This window comes from Parasteatoda tepidariorum, chromosome X1, assembly GCF_043381705.1.
Source record: "Parasteatoda tepidariorum isolate YZ-2023 chromosome X1, CAS_Ptep_4.0, whole genome shotgun sequence".
Taxonomy (NCBI): domain Eukaryota; kingdom Metazoa; phylum Arthropoda; class Arachnida; order Araneae; family Theridiidae; genus Parasteatoda; species Parasteatoda tepidariorum.
Window position 1 is genome coordinate 49,189,276 of NC_092214.1, and position 26,779 is coordinate 49,216,054.

The 26,779-nt window shown below is 28.1% G+C and overlaps 2 protein-coding genes across 2 annotated transcripts in view; one reads left to right on the plus strand and one right to left on the minus strand.

Annotated features, from left to right (window-relative positions):
- The first annotated feature begins 1,879 nt into the window (after positions 1–1,879).
- LOC107456094 (aminomethyltransferase, mitochondrial) lies at positions 1,880–21,931 on the plus strand. The gene is made up of 8 exons (XM_043051135.2): positions 1,880–2,320; positions 3,567–3,798; positions 5,946–6,094; positions 9,566–9,647; positions 12,044–12,189; positions 15,331–15,517; positions 18,121–18,237; positions 21,621–21,931. Exons 1-8 carry the CDS (start codon positions 2,201–2,203, stop codon positions 21,833–21,835), a joined length of 1,248 nt encoding a protein of 415 aa, XP_042907069.1. The 5' UTR covers positions 1,880–2,200; the 3' UTR covers positions 21,836–21,931.
- The window catches only part of LOC107456095 (uncharacterized), a 75,172-nt gene continuing 65,068 nt past the window's right edge, over positions 16,676–26,779 (minus strand). The window contains exons 28-30 of the mRNA XM_043051133.2: positions 26,540–26,671; positions 24,236–24,334; positions 16,676–16,837 (exon numbers count right to left, since the gene is read on the minus strand). Of these exons, the coding sequence (XP_042907067.2) occupies positions 16,815–16,837; positions 24,236–24,334; positions 26,540–26,671 (254 nt within the window). The 3' untranslated portion in view covers positions 16,676–16,814. The remainder of the gene's footprint in view (positions 16,838–24,235; positions 24,335–26,539; positions 26,672–26,779) is intronic.

Genomic DNA, 26,779 nt, shown 5'->3' on the forward strand with positions numbered 1-26,779 from the left:
AGTGTGCAATAATTAAATAATAACATAAATTTTTTTATTATTAGTGGTGGTTTTAAGAATTTAGTTGCAGTATCATTGATAAATATTAAATATTATTTAAAACTCTCGATCGTTTAAAAGCGAAAACAATTATTAAAAAAAAAATTACCAACCATAATAAAATGCTTTGATGTTCCGCCCAGGGCCACTGAAACCTCATCAAGGTCCATGAGGGCAAAAATCTTTTATAATTTTTATCACAAAACATATTTCTAATAAAACTACCAAAATTATTTATGTTAGGCCTTTAATAGTGTGATTGTTCTTCAATACTTTTCATTTTTAAATGGTTAAAAATTTAATTCGTTTAACTATTATTTGAAAAATTTAGGATAATCACGACTATCCTTTGTAATTTATAGCTGCACACTAAAAAATTTTTGTTCATTTTTAAGTCATATGCTTTCTCAAAGGTCAGGGAAGGAAAGCTTTAGTTTAAAAAAAGTTTAGAAAGATTGTGGTGGTGCCATCTACAGAAGTGTTATTGAAATATAAAATTTTTTAAGACGTAATGTACTTGCTTCGTTTAAATTTGCAACAAATGCATTGAATTAGGGAAAACAATGCAAAAAGGATAGATTTAAAATAATTCTAATTATGTTAGTAAATTTCATGCAAAAAAACCCTTCTTGTTGTTGATTTTAATCAAGTCTATTTCGCATGAAAGTTAAAAATATAGGCCTAAAATATTTTAAAGCTTTTGAATTTACCTCTTTGTTATGAGCTTATACCCTCCTCAAATATAACGGAAAATTTACCTGCATTAAATATATAAAGACTTAATTAAATTAAGGGCCTTAATTAAATTAGTGGCTTAAATTATTGCATAAACTAATTGGATCACATGCCTTATATTGGTCACACTAATTGCGTCTCACGTATGCTTGAGTCATATTTCATTTTCATGAAATATTTCTTACATATTTTTCATTAAGTAATCAGTAAATATTTTATTGTGTCAATGAAAGATCAGTGAACAAAAGAGAAAACCGATCTTAATGTTACAAGTAGTTAATATATTTTATTCTATATATTAATTACTGATATTTTATTGAATGATCGTTTCATACTAAGGATTGTACAAATATATTTGCTTTTTAAATTATGCTCAATTTATTTGGATTTCTACTGGGAATTGTTCCAATTTAACGTTTTAATTACCAGCCATTTATAGCCATACCATAGTCATTTTACTCACGAAGGCAGTTCTTTGATTTATTAGCCTGCTGTAAAATTGCAGATGCAGATTCAGAAAACTTCGATCTTAACGTGTAAAAAAAAAAAAAAAAAAAAAAAAAAAAAAAAAAAAAAAAAAAAAAAAATCTATAAACAAAACATTAAATTTTTCCAGTTTTTCCTGGAAAGAATTTTTGTCGTAAAGTGCGGATTTATATTCAGTATACTAAAAAAATGTAAAATGCACAAAAAAATAAAAACACTCTCTAATTTTCCTAGCAAAATCCTCTCCTGCTTGAACTAATAGCAAGTGCGTGATCTGAGTTAAGCTACTTCCTAATTTCCTGCCAATAAATCATTTGTTATCATTCGAAAATTTTTAAGGTTCATCTACCACTAATTTACCAGTTATTATTTATTGATTGTGTGAATAATTAAGCTTATTTAATAACTTAATATCTTGTGGAATAACTTATTCATTAAGTAGGCATTTTTTACACATCTTAATAATAATTTGGTTTGTTTCTTTCGCGTTTGACTTCTTGTGAGCTAGACTGAACTTTTTTTTGCTGCAGATGCATTGGATTTGATTTAAAAAATTTAACGCAACTCTAAATTTACGAAGAATAATTAACAAAAAAGAGAATTTAATACTGGATGCAGTTCTTTGCAGAATTTTTGTAATTGGTTTATTAGCACAAAAATTATGTCTACATCTCATGCACTAAAAACTCTTATTCATACTAAATTGAATTTATACTGATTCTTGTCTTGAAAAATGCAGAAAGGGCAGTATCTTCGTGAATTAGTCATTTTCTTATCTATGAAAAAGATAAGATTACTAAGTGTCTAAGTGTTTTGATCCGCAGTTTCCACGATATTTGATTGTTATTTTCTACATTACAATTTTAAAATAATTCTTCCATAAACTTTTTCCCTGTAGTTTTATTATATTGCTTATTTTCACAATATTTATTACTATTTTATGACTGTTTATTTTTATTTGAAAAGCATGCAACATCAATTTTGTCATATTCATAAAAGAATTTTGAAGACTAATTTTCTTCCTTTTATCAAAACTATTAGATGTCTTTCTACAGGTTCAGTAAGTAGATAAATAATTTATTTCTACCTTTCATTTTATGCCATATTTTTTCAGTTTGATATATTGAATCAAAAAATTGCACCAATTAAAAAGACCTTAATTCACCAATCCTTAAACAATGTAATATATAATAACTAAGTTTTTGGATTTTTTAAATTGTTTATTAAGGAGGTGTTTTATTACGTTTTTTAAACTAATTTATTTCATACGCATAAATTATTTTAAATAAAATTTTTAAGTTCTGAAATATTCTAAATGTAACTGTTTAACGTAAAAAGGAATAAATGTAATGTAAAATTATTTTCTATTCTGCTAACTTTTGGAGCGATATAATATGTGTTATATTCATTTTGTAATTATCAATAACGTAATTTTAAAGTAACATTCCTCATTGTAAGTAATAAATAACAGTAATTAAAAAAAGAACTTTCATAACACTCTTATATATAAATTTCATTGAATTTTTTGTTGAAAATGATTGTTTTTACCAATATTTAGCTGAAAATATTGGATTCTGTATTGTTTTACATAGTTGCTAAAAATTTTATCAATTGTAAAGTGAAAAATAATTGTTTCCTCAACAGTTTAAAATGTTAAGATTTATTGTGTTGAATTTATTGCTATTTTTTTGTGTCATGTTAGATGATGGCAAAAGCTTATGCCAGAGTTAAATAGCATAAAAAAAAAACTAAAATAAATAAATGAAATTAAAATTTTGGACAGATAGCAAAGAATGTGACCAGTAAATAAGCTTGCAAATAAGTGAGCAATTGACTTAAACTAATGATGAAATTCACGCAAAACGTTAACATTCAAGTAATCTGAAAGATTAAGTTTCTTCACCACATGTCGCTCAATTACAAAAAATCAGATTTTTGAAAGAAACAATCATCTGTATTTGCACAGCAATTGAGATTTTCATGTATCCGGTTCTTTTCAAAATACTTAAAAAAAAGTTTCTTATTGTGAAGAAATCAAAACCGTATGCAAATACAGGACCATTATACCTTAGCATTTCATAAAATAGCAAAATAATTTCACGAAATCAAGCATAAGTATCATATAAAAATGTTGAAATTTAGGAAGAATATGTGATTGAAGGTAGTTTCAACTTTTAAGGTTCTAAAAGGTTATGCATTCATAAAAAAAGGTCTTTTTTTTAAAAGAAATTTAGAATATTAAAATAAATGTACTTCCTTAAAAATTTAGTGAATTGATTTTAATTTCAAACTTTTAATTTTTGCAGGTTCCGAAGCGAGTATATCTTCATAATTTTCATGCTGAGAAAAATGCTCGATTTGTTGATTTTGCCGGATTTCTTATGCCATTGCAATATAGTGACTTTACTCTTACTGCATCGCATAAACATACGAGAGAACATGTAAGCATATTTGATGTAACACATATGTTGCAGTCTAAAATTTCTGGAAAAGATAAAATGAAGTTTATTGAAAGTCTTGTTGTATCGGATATTGAAGGTAAACTTGCAATCTTTTGTTCTACATTTAAATCACTATAATTTGATAGTATTTGTTTTATGTTTGTTTCTTAATATCAACACTATGAACAAAAAATTCTGAAATATAATTTTTTAACAAGGAGTTGTTTTGAAAGGTAAAAAATTTGAGAATGCGTCAAAATTTTTTTAATTATACCAAAACACATTTTATGCTTTTCTTTTGTGAACTTTGAATTTTTTAAAGAAAAATAACTTAAGTAAATTGTTTTGCATCATTTTAGACAGTAAAAAAATTGCAAAATTTTAAGTTTTTAAAGTGTTTCTGCACTTTTTGAAAAATTGGATTAACGTTGAACCATAATATCATGTAAACTTACTGTAACCGTTATAAGGAGTTGAATCATGTTGCTATTCAAATTAAATCATGATATCGTGTACTCCAGTTTAAAAGAGTTTTATTTGAAGGTTAATATAATTAAATTTAGTATCGTATTACGACACAACAATAAAATTTGAATATTCAGTAGTAATTTCAATTTGGATCCTTTTGGACAACTAGACATTTATATTTCAATAAAAGTCGATAAATTATAATTTTTTTTTAGAAAAAATTAGTCAAAATCGTAAGGTATAAGCTGTATTTTCAAGGAAGTCAATCTATCAACAATTTGTCAAAATTGGAAAGTTCTGATTTCAAAACTTTTCAAATAGTTTTTCAAAATATAATATCAAATTATGCTAAATTGAAATTTAAAAAAAAAACCCCCATTAAGTATGCTTATTTTAAACATGGAGAGAAAATAACGGAAAAAATTTCCGTACTGTATGGTAATCACATTTCTGATTAGAAAAAAAGCCCTATAATTCTGGTCAAAGAGCCAAAATATATGGTATTTAGACAATTCATTTGTTAATTTTTTTCATATGCTAGCGGTTTACCGGAAATTCTGGTTTTCAAAATAATAATTTTTTATATCACACATTTATAGTAAAAAACTCACAGCTTAAAAGTAATTTTAACCGAAGAAATTATTTTTATGCCATGATAAAATTATGATATTTTACCACATTTAACAAATTTTAACACACATTATTAAACCACATTTTATTGTTAGTTTTACCAAAACCACAGCTTCGATAAAAATTTCTGTGCTTTTTGGTGATTCCATTGAGCCAGAAATACGGTAAAATTTACCACATTTGGTTATTAACAAACTAAATCATTTCCATCTCTCTCTCTTTTTTTTTTTTTTTTTAAATTTTAAATTACAACTCTTTTAGTTTAGACCATACTTTTTTTCTTACTGCACATCGAGGCAGGAATTCATCATAATAATTATTTAATAAGTAACATTTTGATTAATGTAGTATGCAGTTTTTGACAAAGTTTGCTTGAAAATTCATTTTTCATTTAAAATAAAATTTTCTCAATATTCTTTGCAAATACTCAGTTAAAAGAATTATTACCATTAACTTTACAAACGACATGCTATTTTTGACCAGCGGAGAAGTCCATGTAGCTTTTCGTTGCCTGAATGAAACTAAATGTCTTTGAAACTTCTTAAAAGTATGAAAAAGAATTAACATGTATAATTTATAAGATCAACTGTTTGAAAGCCGTAAGTTTTGAAATTTTCACACATTATATTTTCTCAATGATAAAATATGTAGTCGCTTGGACGGATTGTGGCGTATTCTGAAAAAAATATTAAGAAATGCTAATATTGTCAAAAAGTTTAATAGAATAATTACATTACACTAAAAGAGGTGTAATTTAAATGAAAAAAGAGAAATGATTTGATCTGTGAGTAGCCAAATAATTAAATATTTTAAGCATGAAAATTGATAATTTTAATAAGTATAGCATTATCGAAAATTAATTTACTTGCAAAAAAAGTTTTAAAAGCAAAATTTTATAATACTACAATTAGCAATGTTACAATGATTTTTGTTCAGGATATAAATCATTAAAATAAGTATAAGCGTTGCACATAAATACTTTTTTTCAACGCAATTGACGATTTCAATGCATGTTAGTTTTATGAGAATTAAGTAACTCGTGTAGAAAGTCATAAAAAGTTTTTATTTGCTTGTAAAAATTGATTACTATTAATTTTGTTCAGGAAAGTCTTCGGAAGTAATAAAAAGTATTTAAACTTTTTTCAGGTTTAAATGTGAACCAAGGCACATTAACAGTATTTACAAACGACAAAGGTGGTATAATCGATGACTTGATTGTGACGAAGACTGATGAGGATTATCTTTACGTGGTTTCAAATGCTGGATGCATTGATAAGGATTTATCTCATATGAATGTAGGTAAGAGTCTCATAATGTAATGCTGTTAGTAATCTCTAGTTAAAAAACTGTAAAAAATACTTTTTATTCACAAGAGGAAACCTTAGGTTAGGCATTGTAGAATAATGTTCTTTTTTTTTATATGTATATATATTTCAGTTAACTCCCGGACTATTGATTCACCAATTACAGCATACATAAATTATTTTTGCATTAAATAATACTAACTTTTGCATTAATGCAGTACACAAGTACCAGTATATCCTGACTCTAGTATGATACCGGCTAATGAAAAAACAGTACTGGTATGATACTGAGTCCGGTATCATACTGGAATCAATTCAATACCGGTTTGTGAAACACCGGTTCCGGTATCATACTGGGTCCGGTATCATACTGAAATAAATTTTATACCGGTTTATGAAACACCGGATCCGGTATGATACTGGGTCCGGTATCATACCGGGCTCAATTTTACACCGGCTTATGAAACACCGGTTCCGGTATGATACATGCTCCGGTATCATACCGGGATCAATTTTATACTGGCGTAAGAAACACCAGTTCCGGTATGATACTGCGTCCGGTATAATACCGGATCCAGTATTATACCGGAACCGGTATTTCATAAGCCGGTATAATTTTTTTATACCGGGAATTTTTTCCAATCGGGTGCGCGCATTAATAACATTTATTTGAAAATTTGCATTAAATAAAACAGGCCAAAAACACAAGTGTTAAAATAATACTTGTTTTTTTGATAGGTTGATTCTTGTAAATACATGATTTCTTGTAAATCTTCATAATTTTCATGCTGAGAAAAATGCTCGATTTGTTGATTTTGCCGGATTTCTTATGCCATTGCAATATAGTGACTTTACTCTTACTGCATCGCATAAACATACGAGAGAACATGTAAGCATATTTGATGTAACACATATGTTGCAGTCTAAAATTTCTGGAAAAGATAAAATGAAGTTTATTGAAAGTCTTGTTGTATCGGATATTGAAGGTAAACTTGCAATCTTTTGTTCTANATTTTCACATTTGATGAGGTGTGAGCCTAGAAAAATTAAATAAATAATTGATCTAATTGTCGGGTTTCAATGAAATCTCCATGGTTATAGGAACCGAAAGTAATCAATCCAAAAAAGCAACAATATCGATTAAATCCTTTCCAAGAAACCAAAATTTAATTATGCGATTTTTTCATATGAAATTTACTGCTCAGGAAATATTTGATCGATTTGTTTCACATTTTAGATTTCCTCTTTCGAAATTGTATGGAGGATATAAAAATTTTCGCACCTTATATTTTAGTTTAATATTTAAATATTAAATTAAAAATAGTAAATAATTATAAAAATACTTATTTTGTGTTTATCCTAGTAATAACGCACCTTATATTTTAGTAAAAACAAGATGTATGAATGATTGCAAAGATACTTTGATTTGCGCAATTAGTTTCAGAGATATGGAGTAATGCTCAAACAATGAAAGTAACATTAAGACTGCGTCAGCCCTTCACAATTTGAAAACAAAAATCATAGTGGGACAAAAATTATGTTTCTTGTTAAAAAATAGGTTTTTATTTTTATTTTTTTATTTCTATTTTTTTTTTTTAAGTACTGAAATTACTGTCAGTACTACTAATTAGTGTGTTGAGATCAACTCTCAAACAAGTATTATTGTATCTCAGTACATGTTATTCAAGATATTAAATTTAAAATTATTCAGGGTGCAACAATTTTTACTCTGCGCATTGTTGTGGCATTCAAAATTTCAAAGGAAAGCTTTTTAGAAATTGTTTGAGTTGAACATCTGATTTCTATTAATAAATTTAAAAGTTTTCGGGATTTTTAAAATTTTTTATACATTGCATATATTTTAAATAACGTAATTTTTGCTCTTTTGTAACTATGAACCCCAAGTGGAATGATGTTTACTGTACTTCAGAGGTGACGCGCTATTAAATTGAAATAATTTTTCTGCAGCTTCATAAAAAAGGTGCGACTTTTATTTCCAGGGCTATGGCCTGAAAATATAGCGTGAATTACATTTAATGTGCCTCTAACGTAGAACATAATGTGTCTTATTTGATATATTTTTTATAACCGGCGTTGAACAGCCGATCAAATTTTGAGTTAACGACTTTCAGTGCTCAACTCCGTAGTCTCATAATTTTGAACCAAACTCAGAGGACAAAGAAACTTCGGAATCAAAGATTATGAGACTTTGGTGAGAACTTTTTGATAGAATTTATCTGAATTTGCTTTACATGGAGAAAAGAACCATGAAAACAATACACATTTAACCCGGCCGCAAGGGTATTTTGACCCATGATCAGATCTGACCATGATCTGTGGCTTGTGTGAGCCGACATCAGAATTGGTGTCAACCAGCCATCAGTGGTATTCGATCCTGGGTTATCTCATTAAGAATTTCGAAGTAGTCTTCAGTTAGTAGTCTTCAGGATGTTAGTCGTAGTATAATCTTCAGTTGCTTCTTAACAGAGAAAAAATTCTGGTAAGAGTAGCGTTCTTTAATCTGTAGTATATCTGGAATGGTATTTAAACCATTCCTTTGGTAATTTTTACGTTCACATGGTAACGATTTACCGGAAATTTTGGTTTTAAAAATTATAGTTCTTATTAGAACACATTTAGTAGAAAATATAAAACCGAAAAGTTAATTTAGCCAAATAAATGGCTCTTGAACCATTCTCTAATTTATCATGATAAAATTAAAAAATTTCGCCTCATTTATAAAATTTTCTTCACAGATTATAAAACAAAATTTTATTGCTAATTTTACAAAAATCACTACCAAGGTGCTCTGGTAAAAATTTTCGAGGTTTTTGGTGTTCCCATAAAGTTAAAAAAACGGTAAATTTTACCATATTCTGGAAGTTTTGACCTTATATCTCTCTCAGTCAGAACTTGGTTTTAAAAGTTTCTGAAAAAATTTATAAAGCCTTCTTATAGAATGGTTTTTAATTCTATCTCTGAATTTTTCTTAATGACTTCAACATCCTTAAACCTCGTTTCTTTAACAAAATTTTGGTTTCGGAGGTATTAACGATAAACCATTTACCAAACTTTTCAGATAAATCTCTTTCGTACTTTTTCTATCCAAAACTGAAAAAATATTTCGAAAGAGATCAAGGTTTAAGAATGTAGAAAACATTCAGAAGGTCAATACTGACGAGCATTTTCAAAGAGGACATCAAAAATTGTTTCTAAAACTTTTGAAGCCAAGTGCAAATGTACACTTCATCAAGTTAAACCTAGTTACTTTAAAGCACATTAAACCAGTTCTCTTAAAAAAAGCACATTAAATGGATATGTAATTCACATTATACTTTGAGGTAATAAATTCGATAAGTATTGAAAATTATTGGCTGCATCTTGCATCTTTGAGAATACATGTATTTGTTATTGAATTACCTAACAGACAGCTTATTTTCATATTTTAAACGTTTTTTTCAGAAACGTAAGGAGGAATTCAAGAGAAATGGTGCTGATATTGAACTTGAAGTAATAAAAGATAAAGTACTTTTAGCCATACAAGGTGAGTAGTCTATTTTTTGTTTGGCTTACTTATTAAAAAAAATCTTCATACGTATAAAGCGTTACGCAGTTACCATTTTTGATATATCTTTATAATTTTTGTAAAGGAATGAAGAAAATGAAACTATTAATGACGTCAATAAAGGCAAAGAAGGGTTTAAAATAATCAATCCATATGCAACTTAAAAGCAATTCCTAGCAAAAAATTATTGCATTTTATTCTTATATACTGTGGCCTACAAAAATCTCCGTATATACTTCATTATTTGGTTTTTATTTAGTTTGATTACAATAAAAAATGAACTTAAATATATTTTTCTTTCAAAACATCCTTATGCTCCAATACAGCACAGTATTTAAATGCACCTTTATTTTCATATAAAAATTGATTATCTAAAAATCTTTAAGTATAATTTAATAATCTTTAAGTATAATTTAATAATCTTTAAGTATATTGTAATTTATATGAAAATTAAATATACTTAAATAAACTTTTGAGCGCTACTTCAAACTGGAATTTTAGGGATTTCAATACCATCCTTGTTTTTTTTTAACCCAAAAAGGATTTTTTATAATTTGGAAGCGATTTTATTTTTTCTCTCTTACATATTCATTAGATACTCCTAATATGCATAATTTTATAACTCCATTTTTTACAAAGATCTTAAAAATATATATTAAGCGTGGTAGTTATGTAACAGCCTATAAAGATTTTGTACATTTTATTTTGAAATATTGAAGTATTTTTTTTTAAAAACTAAGCTAATTATGTTCTTTTATATATTGAAAATAATTAAACTTTATACCATTTCATTTATTGCACTAAAATCACCTGTTTTGTTGCAATATAAACATATTTTGCTGAATGTTCTTTTATCTCTTTCTCTTTTTCAACCATATCAGTAGTTATATTTTCTATGGATACATTTAAATTTTAAATTTCATGCAAAATATTGAGTTTGAAATCCCCATGTGTTCTCTAGTCTTCGCCATTTACGACTCATGTCAAAAATGAAACATATTAAGTCTTACATTTTAGAAGCTCAAATGTCTAAACTCGAAGAATAATTGCCTGACTCAGTTAATTTAAAGGTGGAATTTTTAACATCAAAGCGTCTTTATTTGTCGGATTTAATATTAAGGTCGTCTTCACAATATTAGTTAGTTAAAATAAGGAAGTATGAAGAATGCTTATTATAATAATAAGTTTAAGATTTTTAAAGCAGTCTTGCTTATTATTTTCTATAGCTATGGGAATAACAAGTACTAAATACACAGTCCAGTCACATTAATGTGACCACCACCTACTTTCGACGTCAACGTGAAATAATCAATCACAGAGTGCATGTGGCAGCACATTACAGTGTAGTATATATATTGGATGTCCTAGGGCATCGAAAAGCATTTCAGTCGTTGGCGCAATGCAGAAACGTAGCGATTTATNAATTGTTTTCGAAATAAATTTTAATAGCTATATAAATAGAACAATATTTCAGGATTATCTCTTGTATGGACTGCTTGATATTTTTAGTTGGCTGTGTGTCTTCTGCATGTGTAATAATCTACTAAATCTTGCAAGTAACTCAGAACATATTAATGCTTTTTGCATTAAATTCTCACGACAAGTTAGTCAATTTTTGAATCCATCCATAGTTTACCATTTCAAGTTTTAATGAAAATACGTAATTAGGTGGCAAAATATGCTAGGATAATTTCTTCAAAATTTCACATTGAGATATTAAAATCTACTATTATAAGGTAAGCTTAAATGAAAATATTTGTGAGTGTACAAATGCGTAAAAAGTTGAATTATATATTAGGATGGTAAAAATTTTGCCAACATAATCTGACGGTAAATTAAGTATGAATTTTAGCTTTACGTTTCATCGGAAGCCATATAATAAAATTGGTAAACGCTACAGTGCTTTGAAAATACAGTGCTACGCTTGAAAATACAGTACAGCGCTACGCTACAGTGCTTTTGGACAGAATAGTTGAAGCCGTCATAAGTAGCGAAAAAGTTTTTTTATTTTTGAAACTTCAAAAAGCATTTTCAGAAAAATGGTTCAAAGTAAAAACCTAATATAAATAGCATAAACCATAATTATCGACCAAAAATTTCGCCAACAGTCTTACGTTAAACCAAGTTTCGCTGCAAGTTAAAAGGATTCCAGATTCTTTAGTGTTTAATCAAATTTGCATCATATTATAATACAACGTGCACCTTTATTTTTAAAAACGTAGAAACACCAAGTTCGAGTTTATCGAGCCATTAATTTTCAGGAAGGTGCTATTTTTTCGTATTTTGTTTAACTTTTTAAGGTCGATCTTATGCATTTGAAAATAAATAAATAAATAATCTGGATTGCTTTGAATATAAATTATTTTGTCCCATAGGTCCTGGCACTGCAAAAATTCTTCAAGAGTTTGTAGAGCATGACTTGAACAATTTGACTTTTATGACTACAACAAAAACCACAATATGTGGTGTGGATGATTGTCGTATAACACGTTGTGGCTATACAGGTGAAGACGGAGTAGAAGTAAGTTTGTAGAATTGCAGGCATTAAAATATAATGAACAAAAACTTTAACTATTAATTATATAGTTCATAACTGATATTTTAATTATAAAAAAAATTTGCTTGTTGAAAATTAGTTAAAAATTGCGACAACTCATTAATTTAGATATGAATTTTTTTTTTGTTGACAAAAATGACAGCAGATGTTGTTTATAGGAATTTTTAAAAAGATAGTTTCAATGAGGCTTTGCAAGTTTCGTAAGTGATATAGAACTTGAAAAAAAATATTTGGTGTGGATTTGTCGTACTTTTCTTTCTATAGTTAATTTAAATCCTGTGCAATTTAGTACAGAGTTTGGAGAACTCAATCGAAACTTTTATTGCTTTAGAACAGATATCTTTACAAAAACAACTATCACATTTACGTGTTTCCTAAATCTGAAATCCTTTACCTTAGTTTGCAGATCAAAATGCTATATAAATGTGTAGTTGACAGTGTAAAACTTTTTCCTGGCAAGACGCCTTTAATTTATTTCCCATAATTTTTGACGCAGCCAGTAAAAGCAAAGGAATTGTACAAAATTCTGTTCTACTAAACCTATAATGAAACTTTACTCTGAGAAAAAAAGCATGGCCAAAAATACCAAGATGATGTAAAATTTACTGTAGGCTCTGTGGGAAAAACAAAAAGCTCGGTAATTTTTACCGAAGCGCTTTGGTATTGATTTTGGAAGGATTAACAATAAAATATTGTTTTACAATAGAGGGTAATTCAAAATGAATATAGCGATTACAAACGGCTATAACTATTTATAGATAAAGAATTTATCAATAAAATTTACACAGAATCTAGAAGGAACTTTAAAATTTTGTATACATGCATCACAGATTTTCCATGTGACTTCCCTTGGCCACACTGACAACATCTAGGCTGTAGTCTATTTCACCCATACATTCTGAAGGATTTGTGCAGTCTCCGACGCAAGCGCATTACAAATGCGTTCTTTAATTGTTTGGGGGATGGGAAGCACTGTCTTTCACATAACCCCATGAATAGTAATCACAGGGTGTCAAGTCCGGAGATTTTGGTGGCCAAGAGCAGAAGATATCGTCGGCATCTTCACTTCGACTGATCCAAGAGTTTGGAAGATATTGATTTAAAAATGTGCGAATCATCGAACCCCAGTGTGAGGGTGCTCCATTTTGCTGCAAGAAGTAATCCGTAGAATCAGTATCTAGATGTGGCATTAATAATACCTCAAGCATGTCAAGATAAACATTTAACAAAGAGTGTCGCTCACAGAAGAAAAAGGACCGTATAATTTACGTGATGAGATCGCGCAGAACACATTAACTTTCGCTGAGTCACGTTCATATTCAATTACAGAGGTGAAGACGGAGTCGAAGTAAGTTTGTGGAATTGAAGGCACAAAAATATAATGAACAAAAACGTGAACTATTAATTACATAGTTCATAACTGATATTTTTTACTGTGATTTCTCCGTACCTCATATTCGACTGCTGTGCCGGTTAACCTTACCACTTTGTTAAAAATGAGACAATCAGCCATTTTTTTCATCTTCCATGCTTTTCTGCATAAACGTAGCGTAATTCATACGTTTGCCGTAGTCTTCCTGTTTCAATAACTGCACAAGTTGAATTCTGTACGGTTTCAGTTGCAGCTTCTGTCTGAGAACACGCCATACCGTTGGTTGTGGCATTTGTAACTCCCTACTGCTTTCGTCCGTCGATTTTCGTGGGCTTCGTTCATACGTGCGGCAAAGTCTTTCAACGTTTTCCTCTGAAACACGTGACCTTCCACTACTTTTCCCTTTGCATAAACATCCTGTTTCTTTAAACATTCTATGCCATCTGCGCACGTTGTTCCAATTTGCATAGTAACGCTGACGAAATTTTCTCTGCAGTATGATAACAGAATACCAATAGCTAAATTCTAACACGAAGAATGCTTTCTGCACGGGACTCGCCATTTTCACTAATGAACTCGCGCATGTGCAGTACTCCTCTTCACTGCGCCTGCGCCTTACGCAAAGAAATTTTGAAATCGTAAAGAAGTTCCACCTAAATTCTATGTTAATCATATCGATAAATTTTTTTTCATTAAATAATTATAGCTGTTTGCAATCTTTATATTCATTTTGAACTACCCTGTATATGACAAAATTTGGTAAATATGGTAAAAATTGGTAATTTTAGCATTGGTGATCGAAATGGGCTGCAGGTGGCGTAGAGCAGAACTCTTTTCCTATGGCAACACTTCACATGCTTTCCCCATTAGCGTGTGGAAAGTCATAGAGGAAGGAAGTACGTTAGTTTCTCTCTTGATTTTCATATAGATTAAAATCTTTTAACTTGAAAAACTATATGGAACTGAAAACTGCATTAAACATAGTTCTAAAGAAAAGTATCACGGAAATTTTAAAAAATATTTTTATTAAATAAAAAGGAAAAATATTAAGAAAGGGGAAAATATCGTAGTACATTCCTATACAACTGAAAAGAGGAGGAGAGGGAAGGGAGAAGGGCCAAAGGCATGAAACCGGTCTCTCCCCAGATGGCGTATTCGAGTGTTACGATCGCGAATTATGCCTTAGAGCATGGCAAAAAACTATTTTATTCGGTTGAATTACTCTTAAATTTTATATTTTTTTACTAAATTGTGTCGTAATAATAACTATATTTCGAAAAACAGAATTTCCGGTAAACCGTTATTATATGAACAGAAAAATTACCAAATGAATGGTTTAAATACCATACGGTTTTTTTTAACCAAAATTATACATATGTATTTTTTAACAGTAAAAGTTATTACTATAGAGTCCGTTAATTTTACCAGGATTTTTCTCTGTATAGAGAGATTACTCAAATTAATTTAAATAAAAGATAAGTTTTATAAAATTTCTAAATATTGCTAGAAAATTGAGTTCTGTTTTCTATATTNTCATGGTGTTGCATTTTCTACAAACAGCAGTTTACATATGTATTTTTTAACAATAAAAGTTATTACTATAGAGTCCGTTAATTTTACCAGGATTTTTCTCTGTATAGAGAGATTACTCAAATTAATTTAAATAAAAGATAAGTTTTATAAAATTTCTAAATATTGCTAGAAAATTGAGTTCTGTTTTCTATATTTTACAGATATCAATACCTGCTGCTCAAAGTGAACTTATTTTGAAGAATTTATTGAATTCAAAGAAGGATGAAGTGATGTTAGCAGGTTTGGGTGCTCGGGACACCCTTCGTTTGGAGGCTGGATTGTGTCTGTATGGGAATGATATAACAGATGAGACAACTCCGATTGAAGCTGGCTTAGCATGGACAATTGGTATTTTACTTTTTTTTCAGAAAAAAGCATATGTAGCTTTAAATTAGGCTTTGGTTTTAAAGTCAGATTAATATATTTTAATGACTTTGATGAAAGAGACAAAACTTTGCTCATGCAGCCATTTGAATTTGCTATTCTCACTGTTTCTTAATGGTTCATGATGGTTTTAAAACAGTTTCCGTTTGTCAAAAATAATCTAGTTGTTGAGTAAATTAAAAAGTATTCAAATAGAAAAGATTTTTTTTACCAAATTTCATGTTCTGATGAAAATATATGTTTTTATTTTTTAATTTTCACAGAAAAAAACTTAATTTGGATATTTCAGAAAAATAGATAAATATGCGAAACAAATTTTGTTTTGTTAAATCGAAAGTGAAATAAACCGATTTTAGTAAAAAAAAGAAATTCTCTATACTTTTCGTTACTTCATTTATTTTATTTTTTAAACTTATTGTTTTTAAATTAGCCTTTGTAAAAAGTTTGAAAGGTGACAAAAAAAATTAGATATTTTTTATCCAAAATTAAATCATGTCATTGCATAAAATTAAAGAAAAAAAATTTCATCCTACTTTAAAAAAATCATATCAATTCCTATACTCCTGTCTAGCTATTACATACTATATGAAGATGTTTCACTTTCTCTATGTGCCTTATAATAGATATTGATTATAATGAGACATGACTATCTACATAATTTATAAATTTTTTAATAAATCGAAGAAGAAAATAATTTGAATAAGTGGATTGAGCTGCTGTGAAATCAAATACCTAGAAGAAAAATGTACTGAAATTGAGACTTCTTATTTTTCAAAATTATTTTAATGAGTAAAATAACAACTACAAAATATAAGTAATATCAACAAATATTTTTATCTGTACATTACGTATAAGATGACTCTGGAGATAAATATGTCTTTAACTGTAAGAAGTATAAAGCATCAGATATAAACCATAGCATTGTATTATAAAAATTCAATTCTCGACGATGAGTAAATTAGACTAGTCTTATATAAAAATTTAAAAAAAAATTGTGCTGCTTGTTGTTCATTTGATCATGTTAGCAACACTATAAAAAAACAATTAAAACTAAGAAATGGTAAGTTTTAGGAAATGTCAATAACAAAATAAAGCCTGTATGAGAGTTTGTGTAGAATCCATGAAAACCATTCCAAGAAGTGTAAAACGATGGATTTTCCTTCAACAACTAGCAAATGAGTAGGAACAATTTTTTTAAAGCTTTCTTTGATACTGTTTTTATTTTCTTGAAAGATGAGCATCATCCAGGGAATCATTTCATTCAAAGTAGAAGTTCAGGTGTGCCTATATTAGAATGAATTAAATAATGTAAAAAACCATATAAAATTCACATTATTGGTGTTCTTAATATAATGTGGGTGAAGTTAAGAGAAGAAAAAAGTGAAAGTGATCAAAATGAAAAAGCTGATTCAGAAAAGATTCCATTAAAAATTTGATTTTAGCAAGAAAGTGTTAGATGAGAGGGAGAGAGAGAAAATGAGTAGCAGAGATAAGGAGAGAGTAGAGAAAGAGAGAGAGAGAGGGAGAGAGAGAGAGTGAGAGAGAAGAGAAGGAAAGAAAGAGAAATAGAGAGAGAGAGAGAAGAGAAAGAGAGAGATAAGAGAAAAAGAGAGAGAGAGAGAAAGAAAAAGAGTGAAATGTGTAATAATAAATAATTTATAATATTCGTTTGATGTAGCATTCTGTCATCGTGTGTCATTACACATACTGTAAAAAATTCCGGATCAAATTCCGATTCAAATTACGGCAAAAGCACCTGCACTCAGGGCGCCGGTACTCCTTACCATAAAATTCATTTTTACCGGAACGTTTTACGGTACAAGAAAATCTGATATCCCGTAATTTTTTCAGAAATAATTACAGTAAAATGGCTGAATCACTCAGACTAAATAAATATTTATGTGAAAATTACGGTATGATATTTTACGGTAAAAATGGATTTTATGCACCCAAATCTATATACTTTATTTCGTAATTTGATCCGGTGCAGTCTAAAATTAAAAGCAGCACAGTTTTTAAATGAGGTTTTAATGTAAAAAAAAATTGAAAAAAATGGAATTAGGAAAACTGACTATCAAATATGCGTAGTGGGCGTGTAAAAATATATTAATCTATTTTATTATATTTATTTTTCTGTACAGAAAGTAACTTGAAGCTTTTGAGTCTTTTCTGTGCACTAACGGAATATCTCTCGTAATTTGAGAGCAATATTCATGAAAAATAATAATTATACTTATCAAGAAATAGAAATATATAAAGCATTTTGTGTAACCTTAAAAAATTGCATTTGGGTGAGTTATTTTAGGACGCTGCACTTGGGGATTTTCTTGTGTAACTAAATTATTGCGCTAGAATTTGAGTTCAGAGACTGAAAATGTGTCAGAAACAGACTTTCAAACTTTTATCACTGAACCTTTTAACGAAACACAAAGTAAAACACTAAATCTGAATGAGAGTTAAAATACGGGGTAGATTGGTTTAATTTAGGAAAGTTTTGAAAATTTAAAAAAGGCTAATGAAAGTTTTATATTATCGATAAAGAGCGTAGTAAATGTTGCATATTTTAGGCAAAAGAAGAAGAGAAACAGGAGGATTTCCTGGAGATTCAATTATATTGAAACAGTTGAAAGAAAAACCAAAGAAGAAACGAGTAGGTTTCTTATCAGTAGGTCCATGTCCTAGAGGTGAGCTTTTAATCGTGACAAAAATGTGTTTCTTTTAAAATTATAAGTTATTGAATTTTAAAACTTATTCTTTAACAACTTATCAGTTATTTTAATAGCTTCATGTAAGACTTAAAATATTGTAATTTGCATTTTTATATTTATGGCATATCATTGCTTCTATGAAATAACATATTTTTATGATTCCATGTAAAGTCAGATATTTTCCGCGTTTTGAAGTTTGAGTTTGATTATCCGTTCTTATAAAAGCTGAACCGTTTTACACCTATTAAATAGCCTTTTTCCAAATCATAAAATTAGTTTTTTTTTATTAGGTCTAAAATATAAGAGTATATAAATAATGATATAAAGATAAAAAGGATTGTAATGATTTCAGTAAAAATCCATCATAAAATTTATAACAAAATGTAATCAAATAATGCATAGTGTTCTTACCTTAATTTGCTTGCAGGCAGGCATTTTGTAGATGCAATAATGCAGTCTAGCTATTTTCTTCAAGCACAATCACAAGATACTTTGAAATTCACGTGAATCATGCTTTAATCTACGTTTGTGAATGCTGTGATAAACACTTGATTGAAATATAGGAAGTGTCACATGTATTTGGGTGACAATTACAGAAAAAAAGAACTAAAAACAGTTACTTAAGATTTTTTTCTCAGTGATTTCTAGAAATAATTATTTATAAATACATTTCTAGAACAAATCACCGAATTAAAAAAAAAACTTAAAAATTAATTTTATGTGACTAATCCTATATTTTGAAATAATAACATGCGGGATGTCTCGTAAATAGAGGTAAACTTGATGGAGTAATAGAACATGATGAAACAAATGCTTTTTGCACTAGAACATGGAATCACAAACACTAAAAGCGCAATTTGTAAAGAGGACTTTGAATTAATGACTTTAGCAAAAGAAAAGATAATTAGGTAAAGTGTCAGATTTTTAAAAAAATTGTTTTGCATTACAATTTAATGCTGAAAATCAAAATTTGAAATAAATTGCCCATTTAGTTTCCGGGATTTACGAATTTAAGAATTCGAATTTTTATCCTACTAATTTTTTCATTACTTTATGCTATTATGCTTTGAGAATTATTTCATTACTTAAACTATGTATTATACTTTGAGAATTATTTTATGTATTTCATTAAAATTTTGAGTATTAGAATAAATAAATTACCAAGATATACAAAACATAAAAACCAAAATAAATCTGAGGAAGCCTACTTTATCTAATGCTGTGGATTTACTAAATTCATTGTCACGTAGCGCTTGTGATCAGTACTTTTGAGACTACATGTCCTATTCCAAAAAGGGTTTATTTCCTCTTTTTTTCCTTCTCAAAGTTTGTAAATATCTTTTTTATTTATAAGACATCCTGCATTTTCCAGGTCTCACAAATAAATATACAGAGTTTTCCATCAAAAACCTCCCTTAACGTGTATTTTTGGAATCCTTATCAAAAAGGAAAATAACAAATTTACTCATAGGGCTTTATAAGGGAAAGAATTGAAAGTTGAGTATTAGTAACACTTTAAACTTTCAACCTGTAATTAAGCCTGTTTTGATACTTATTACATCCTTCTCTAATGTAATTGGACTGATTTTAATAGCATTTTTGTTGCTTCCTCAGTTAAACGCTAATTTGTGTGTATGCCATTTCTTTTTTCATTTTTGATAAGGATTCTGATCAAACATATTGAGGGTGATTTTAACGGAACACTCTGTAATTGTCTTTTTTCAGTGTTTCTCAAAATATTCTTTAGTTGCAGTGCACATTAGTATGTATAATGTTTCAGCAACATGCGATCGTTTGATAATTAAAATGCTTTCATTTTTATTATAACTCATCAATTTCCATACAATTGTAAAAATTAATCTGTTTTAATAGAAATAATAATGGAAATTCCAATAAAAATAAAAAGTTATTAATGTTTTTAAGCTTATTTATAAGAACAAAATATTGTAAACAATTCGCAAAGAGACATTAAATAGTTATTCAAAATTTTTAAGTAAAACGTTATGCCAAAACTTGTATTTGATTTTAACATTTCTAAGTATTTAAACTTCAATGCTAAGTATTACATAATTTTAAAAATAAACATGAAGGGTAATCACAAGTCACAAATGTGCCTTGGAATTGTTTGAGAAACACTGACTCAGATATATGCAGTGAAATTTAAATTGAGATATTAGTGATTTAGTGTTACCATTTAGTATTTGCAGTGGTTTCTACTTTGTAATGCTCTACGTATTTGCTAATAGTGTAGTGAATCGATACTTCTTTTTAAAGCAGTGAGTGGTTAATTTTTGTAACCAATTGTAATGATTTAAAGATTAATTTATTATGTGCTTCTATATTTCATACTGAGTGAACTACTATGCATAACAGTGTATTTCTAATCTCTTTAGGCAGTGTAGTGTACCAATATTCTAGTGTATCTGCATATTTTTTTGACTATATATATAATTTAATAAGCTATATTTCTAAACTTAAAAAAACTTGTTTCAAATATCAAATACTAATTAATGTCTTATAAGATAATTACAGATTATGTTATGAAGTATTAATAATTATTTTATAATCTACGGATACATTTAGGAAGAGGAATAATTTTTGGATAATTTTTATGCATTTATTATGGACCTTATTTTAATTTTCATTCTTTTCATTTTTGCAATAGTTATATTTATGTAGTTGTTATAATAACTAACGGTGTTTTAAAAATGGAAAGTTTTCAAATCTATATCAAATTATAAGTTATTTTTATAGTACCTTAACAGTAGAACTTATGTAATTTCAGTTCTTATAGCATAGTTATATATATTCAAAAATATATGATTAATTTAACATTAAGAATGCTTTTTATACTGCATTTAATTATGAAAAGTATTTCGTAATTATTGTTATTATTACATTCTTTTATCATTATTACTTTCACACAAGAGTTCGTAAATGGTAATTTAATAACAGGATATCACTATTTTATATTAGGGTTAGTTTAATTTAAATTAAATGATCCAAATAATTTCAAGGACACCTCTTTAAGCTTACAAAAAAGATGATTTTAACCCACCTGAGCTGTGATTAATCACAATACTGATTCGTTAGAATTTGTATAACATTTTGTTTTTTCAATCACTTAAATATTAATTTTTGAATTTTAATGATTGTGTATGAATTAAGTATGTTGGTACCAATAACTTTCTTTATATTTGGTAGGAACTCTAAAAATAAATATTAAAAGTGATGATTAGAAAATACCTTGTATGAGAGATCATAAATGCGTCAAAACTGACTGTTTTAATAAATATAATGAAAGTGTTAAGTATGATTTAACAATTTAACATTACCTAAATAAATTATTTTTTTTTTAGCTTCTACAAAAATTATGAACTTGGAAGGCGATGTGATAGGAACAATTACTAGCGGATGCCCATCGCCTTGTTTGAAGAAAAACATATCAATGGGATATGTTGATTCTGCCTTCTCTAAGATAGGAAATAAGATTAAGTTTTTAATTCATAAGAAAGAAGTCGAAGGTACAGTGGCAAAGATGCCGTTTGTACCTTCAAAATACTACGTTAAGTAAAATGTGTTCATTTCAGAGTTTATTTCTGTAAAAAAATATTTTTTAGATATTATTGTAGAGCTTATTTTTTGAAATAAATTGAATCTTAATAAGGTTTATGCATTTTATTTTATTTGTACTTTTTATGAAATGTTGATTTTTATACAATCTTGAAACGGAATTCGCAGTAGAATGGAGAAAAAAGGGAATGATACAGTGTGAATTTCAAATCGTTTCGCATTTTATTTTTTCTATCACCTGTAATTACAAAAATATGTTGGAGGTTTACTTCTATAGTATTTATTTAACATCCATCGCTTAATTCTACAAGGTTATTGTAAATATTATAGAATGTTTGAGAAAGAGTAAGATTTCTATCTTTTATTTGTTCTTTATAAGAAATAGACCATCATATGCCTTGATAAGTAAAGACCATTGATAACGACAGTTAACTTTAATTATTAACTATTTTTCTGTCTATTTGTTCCATGTTTAGAGGGCTTGGTACATCTAGCAATCTCCTCTTCAAACTTCGGATTAAATTTAACCCCGTTTTTTATGATTGAGTTCCACACTAATTCTTTTCTTTTAAAGGTCTAGTTTTTTCACTGAATTCCTAATGTGAAAGAAAAAAAAATCGTTTGTTTATTAGAATATCGTTTTTTAGTATAATGTTGAAATCTTATACTTATTTTTTTATCAGAGATTTTAACTTCTTTTGCTATAAATTTTTCATTAATGGTACTCAGAATAGATAATTTAATTAATTATTTGTTTAACGAATGATGTCTTTAAAATGAAACGATATTTAAAATTCCACAAAAAATCTATCATATTGTCAAATTTTTAAGTTCAAAATATGAATATACTTTTTATTTCAAACTCTAAATAACTGTTTTATATGAAAAAATATTGTAAATATTGAAATATGTTATGTAAATGTGTAATTTATCAGAAAATATAATTTTCAAGTAATATTGAATGAACATAGGAAAAAAAGTTACAAGCAATTTAGTTATCATTAAATAAAGGCTAAATGTTTTAATTTATATTTCTGGCCGAATAATGATCAATTTTTTCCCAATTTATGGTCTTCTAATGTGTTTCTCTAAAAATATCTCGAATGTTAATATTTTTTTATTCATTTCAATTTATCATTTTTATTTTTGGTTTAACAATATAGTATGGATACAAATTTGGAGGTGCTGTGTTGCAGGCAACAAATATTTCAGGCAAGTTGCTGTGTTTCTAATATGTGGCAGCAGATCTTAGTGTAATAATGTGCTTTTCTAAAATTAATTGAAATTTAAATTGCGGTGAAAGCTTTTTGTGATAAATTGTGAGTGACAAAATAAACTGCTTATTTTTCAACCATAACTGATTTTGTTTAATTACCACAAAGTAATTAAATATAGCTCTGGTATTGAACATGTTTATCAAATCAGATTCAAAAGTATGAATTTTTAAATTAACTACATTATAAAGGCGAGTTTGTTTTAATTAATTATATTATTATATTTCTATTATTGTGATATCGAAATATTAACTTAAAACCTTATCCATTTTCTTTATTCATTTGTTTGTTGTTAAGTTTTTAAACAAATAATATAAACTAAAGATTGGATTAAGTTTCCATCTCTACATTTAAGCTTCTTAACGAATTTCAGCTATTCCTGGTTCTTCGATTATTAAAAATATATTCTTAAAAATTATTAGTTAAAAGGATATGGTGTATTAAATCAAATGCCTTTTAATAAATAAGTGCTTATAGTTTATTGATTACCAGCTTTCCTATAAACAATTCAGTATTTTTAGACTTTTAATTTTCTTTTCGGTTATATTCGGCAATCATTTCAGAAGTTTTTCACAATTCATTTTTATTTCCTTTATATTTGTCATAACTCATCGAATTCTTTGGTGATATATTAAACAATAGAGCATAACGGGATTAACGAATTAATTAAAGTGAATTAGTATTATCTATGAGTGAAATTTAAACTGCTCTTAAATTATTTTCCACTTTGCATAACGCGGTTAAAATATTTTTATTTCTACAGTGAATAAAGACATTTTGAAGATATAGAAATCTATTTATCATCAAATTTTTACAAAAGAGGCTTAAGAAAACTACAATTGGATTCTACAAATAGAATTATATGAATAAATGTAACTTTGTCAACCACAATCTGAGGTATTTGTTCTTGTTTTTCTTATTTTACAAGAAAAAAAATATATTCGTTTATGATAAATAAGTTGAGTTTTAAGCTCATTTTGATTATTAATGATTATGATATGTAAATTGGGTTGAAAAATGGTATTAAAGGTGAGTTTGGTTAAAATGCATTCAAGTTCTTTTTGTTCACTTAAACTATGGTCAATCTTCTTGACTTCCATTTTGAGGAGTGGTACCTAAATCAATACCTTTAACTTCTAAATATTTGTTAACCATGCTCTTCCAGTTAATAACTGAGCTGATAGGGCGAAGATCACCATGGCTGCTTCCTGCTCCATGTCGGAAATCTAAAAATAAATTTATATTTAACTAACAAAAATAATTTATCAATAGTAATTAATTTTGGTTAGAAAAACATTGTTGTTGCTATTGACGTATGCCTGTTTAGGCAAAGGAGGTGCGATTGTTCTTGTTTTTCAGTAGCTCCATCTATGGCCACGAATTCGACTTCTGCCACACCATACGTCACACCCGTTTATAGGGCGGACCGATTCATACATCCATTCATTCATCCATAGATCGTAATTTTGACCTGGATCAGAGAACGATCGATCTCCAATCCAGTACCCCCAGAGGTATTGATTTGTTATGGGAACATGGAGGACTTTTGCTACTCGACAGATTTAACGTGCATCAGTTACTTTACTACACAGGGAGTCTTCGGCCGTCAGGGTTCGAACCCACAAACTCTCAGACATGTGCCCAGCGCCTTACCGACCAGGCTATCCCGGCCTAAAAACATTATTTGTTATTATTTATGATGGGTGCCATGCAAAAATATGTGTAACATATTTTATAACAGTTAAAAACTAATTGATTACGTTATTTAATCTTTTTTCCAATGAATAGAAATCATTAACGTAATCTGTTATCTTTTTATGCCTCAACCTTGAATTGAGGGCAGAATAAAATCTATTTTTAGAGTTTCCCTCTATGTTTGTCTGCCTTACACATTAGCATAGAATGCGAAAAACGTTCCATGGTTTCTAAATGTTTTGTTTTTAGTAAAATTCTATTATTTTATTTCTCACACTATCTATTTTGCCAATTTATTTAAATGCGTTAGGCTAAGAAAAAGAGCCTTGGCAATCAGCCAATGCAGAGATTTTTAACTTTCCTTGGCGATAATTATTCTAACGTATACATGGCATATTTGAATTTTTGATTTCTTGATGGACGATTAGTTTTTATCTTGATGGAAAAATATTTGCAAAAATATATTTTTTAAATTATTTATTATATTTAATTCTTCATTAAAGCAATTTATGATGTTTAATATATTATTGCTTGCCTGTATCAATCTGAAATTGAATACTTAACAAGTGGAAATACATCATTAAAATCTTCAATCAACAAACTTCTTCATAATAGGTATACCAGAAACTAGTAAATTTCCTAAATAGTAAGATGTCTTTTTCATTAATTTTTTATTTTTGAAATTGGCCAAATCGGTTCCAGATTTCGATCTAGAGTTGATACGCACAACTTCGCAGGGAACGCTGCCTAAATCAACTTAAACTTTTGCTGCCGAGTATACATTCTAGCCTGTAAGGGCAAAGACCCTTTTCATAGACGCTTTTAAATTTTTGAAATGTGAATTTTTTGAACTTGTGCCATTACTAGGTGTACAGGATCTCTGTTATCTAATTATCTTTGTTATCGAATTATCTATCAGGATCTAATTATCCTTGTGTACAAGAGAGTGATAGTTTTCGAAATATATGACTGTTGTGCTGTTATCTCTGTCTAAGCTTTATTACAAAATTATCTGCAGAAATTTTCTAACAAGTCTCCTGTCTGGCTCAGAAATTTGAAGGAGGCAAGTCGTTAGCAAACTTTTAGCTGAACATTGATTACTTTCGGAGTTTACAGGGATACCAATAGTTTTTCTCATTTGAAAATTGACCCTTCACTTTAATTTTTAGCTTTTAATCATCAGAATCTTAAAGTTTCCAAAATAGGTGATAATATTTCGGTTAAGATCCTCACAGTTAGTTCTAACAACAGGGATTCCTAAATACCCTTAACTAACTCACGGATTAAATTTTTATGATAAATAGTAATAATAATTTATTTATATTTAGGAGATAATAATATTTGTAATTAAAATATTGTCTAGAGAACATAATAAATGAGAATCTAAAGTAAACGGTCGTGATACATGTATTAGACCCAGTTACTCACAAAGAAAAAAAATGATTATTGTTATTTTAGTTGAATAAATTGTAATTTAATATTTAAATCTTATCATAGCAAGCACCATAACTATACCAATTTCAATGACCATGAATGTTATGCAATTCTGCAAAATTGCTTTTAGTTTATTAATAGTAATAGTTTATAATAGTACTGATAGTTTATAATAGTTTATTTAATGCATTACTGAATTATATTATAAATATTGCAAAAGGTAACACTATGCTATACTCAAGTTCAGGTGTTTTAATATTGCAGTACTTTAAATTTAAATTTTTAATTTTGAATTGTCTTACCAACAGGAGATACTTGAATTGGTCGCTTTCTCATTTTTCTGTTAAACCAAGATCTCGCTGCACCACGCCCCAACAACCAAAGTATTGTAGTTCCTTTTTCCATCTTAGGTTCAGAGCGACCTGCTCTGTTTGCTGCTTCAAATAAAAATCAATTAAAAAAATGTTTTATCAAAATTTTTAAGGATTTATAAAGTTTTTTAAAAATTCTTTTAAAAGATTCAGAGTTAGCAGAAAAACTCT

Coding starts and splice junctions, on each gene's coding strand:
- LOC107456094 (XM_043051135.2), top strand. CDS start 2,201: ATGACTGTTTATTTTTATTTGAAAAGCATGCAACATCAATTTTGTCAT. Junction 12,190..15,330: donor CAGGTGAAGACGGAGTAGAA/GTAAGTTTGTAG, acceptor TATATTTTACAG/ATATCAATACCTGCTGCTCA. Junction 15,518..18,120: donor TGGCTTAGCATGGACAATTG/GTATTTTACTTT, acceptor TGCATATTTTAG/GCAAAAGAAGAAGAGAAACA.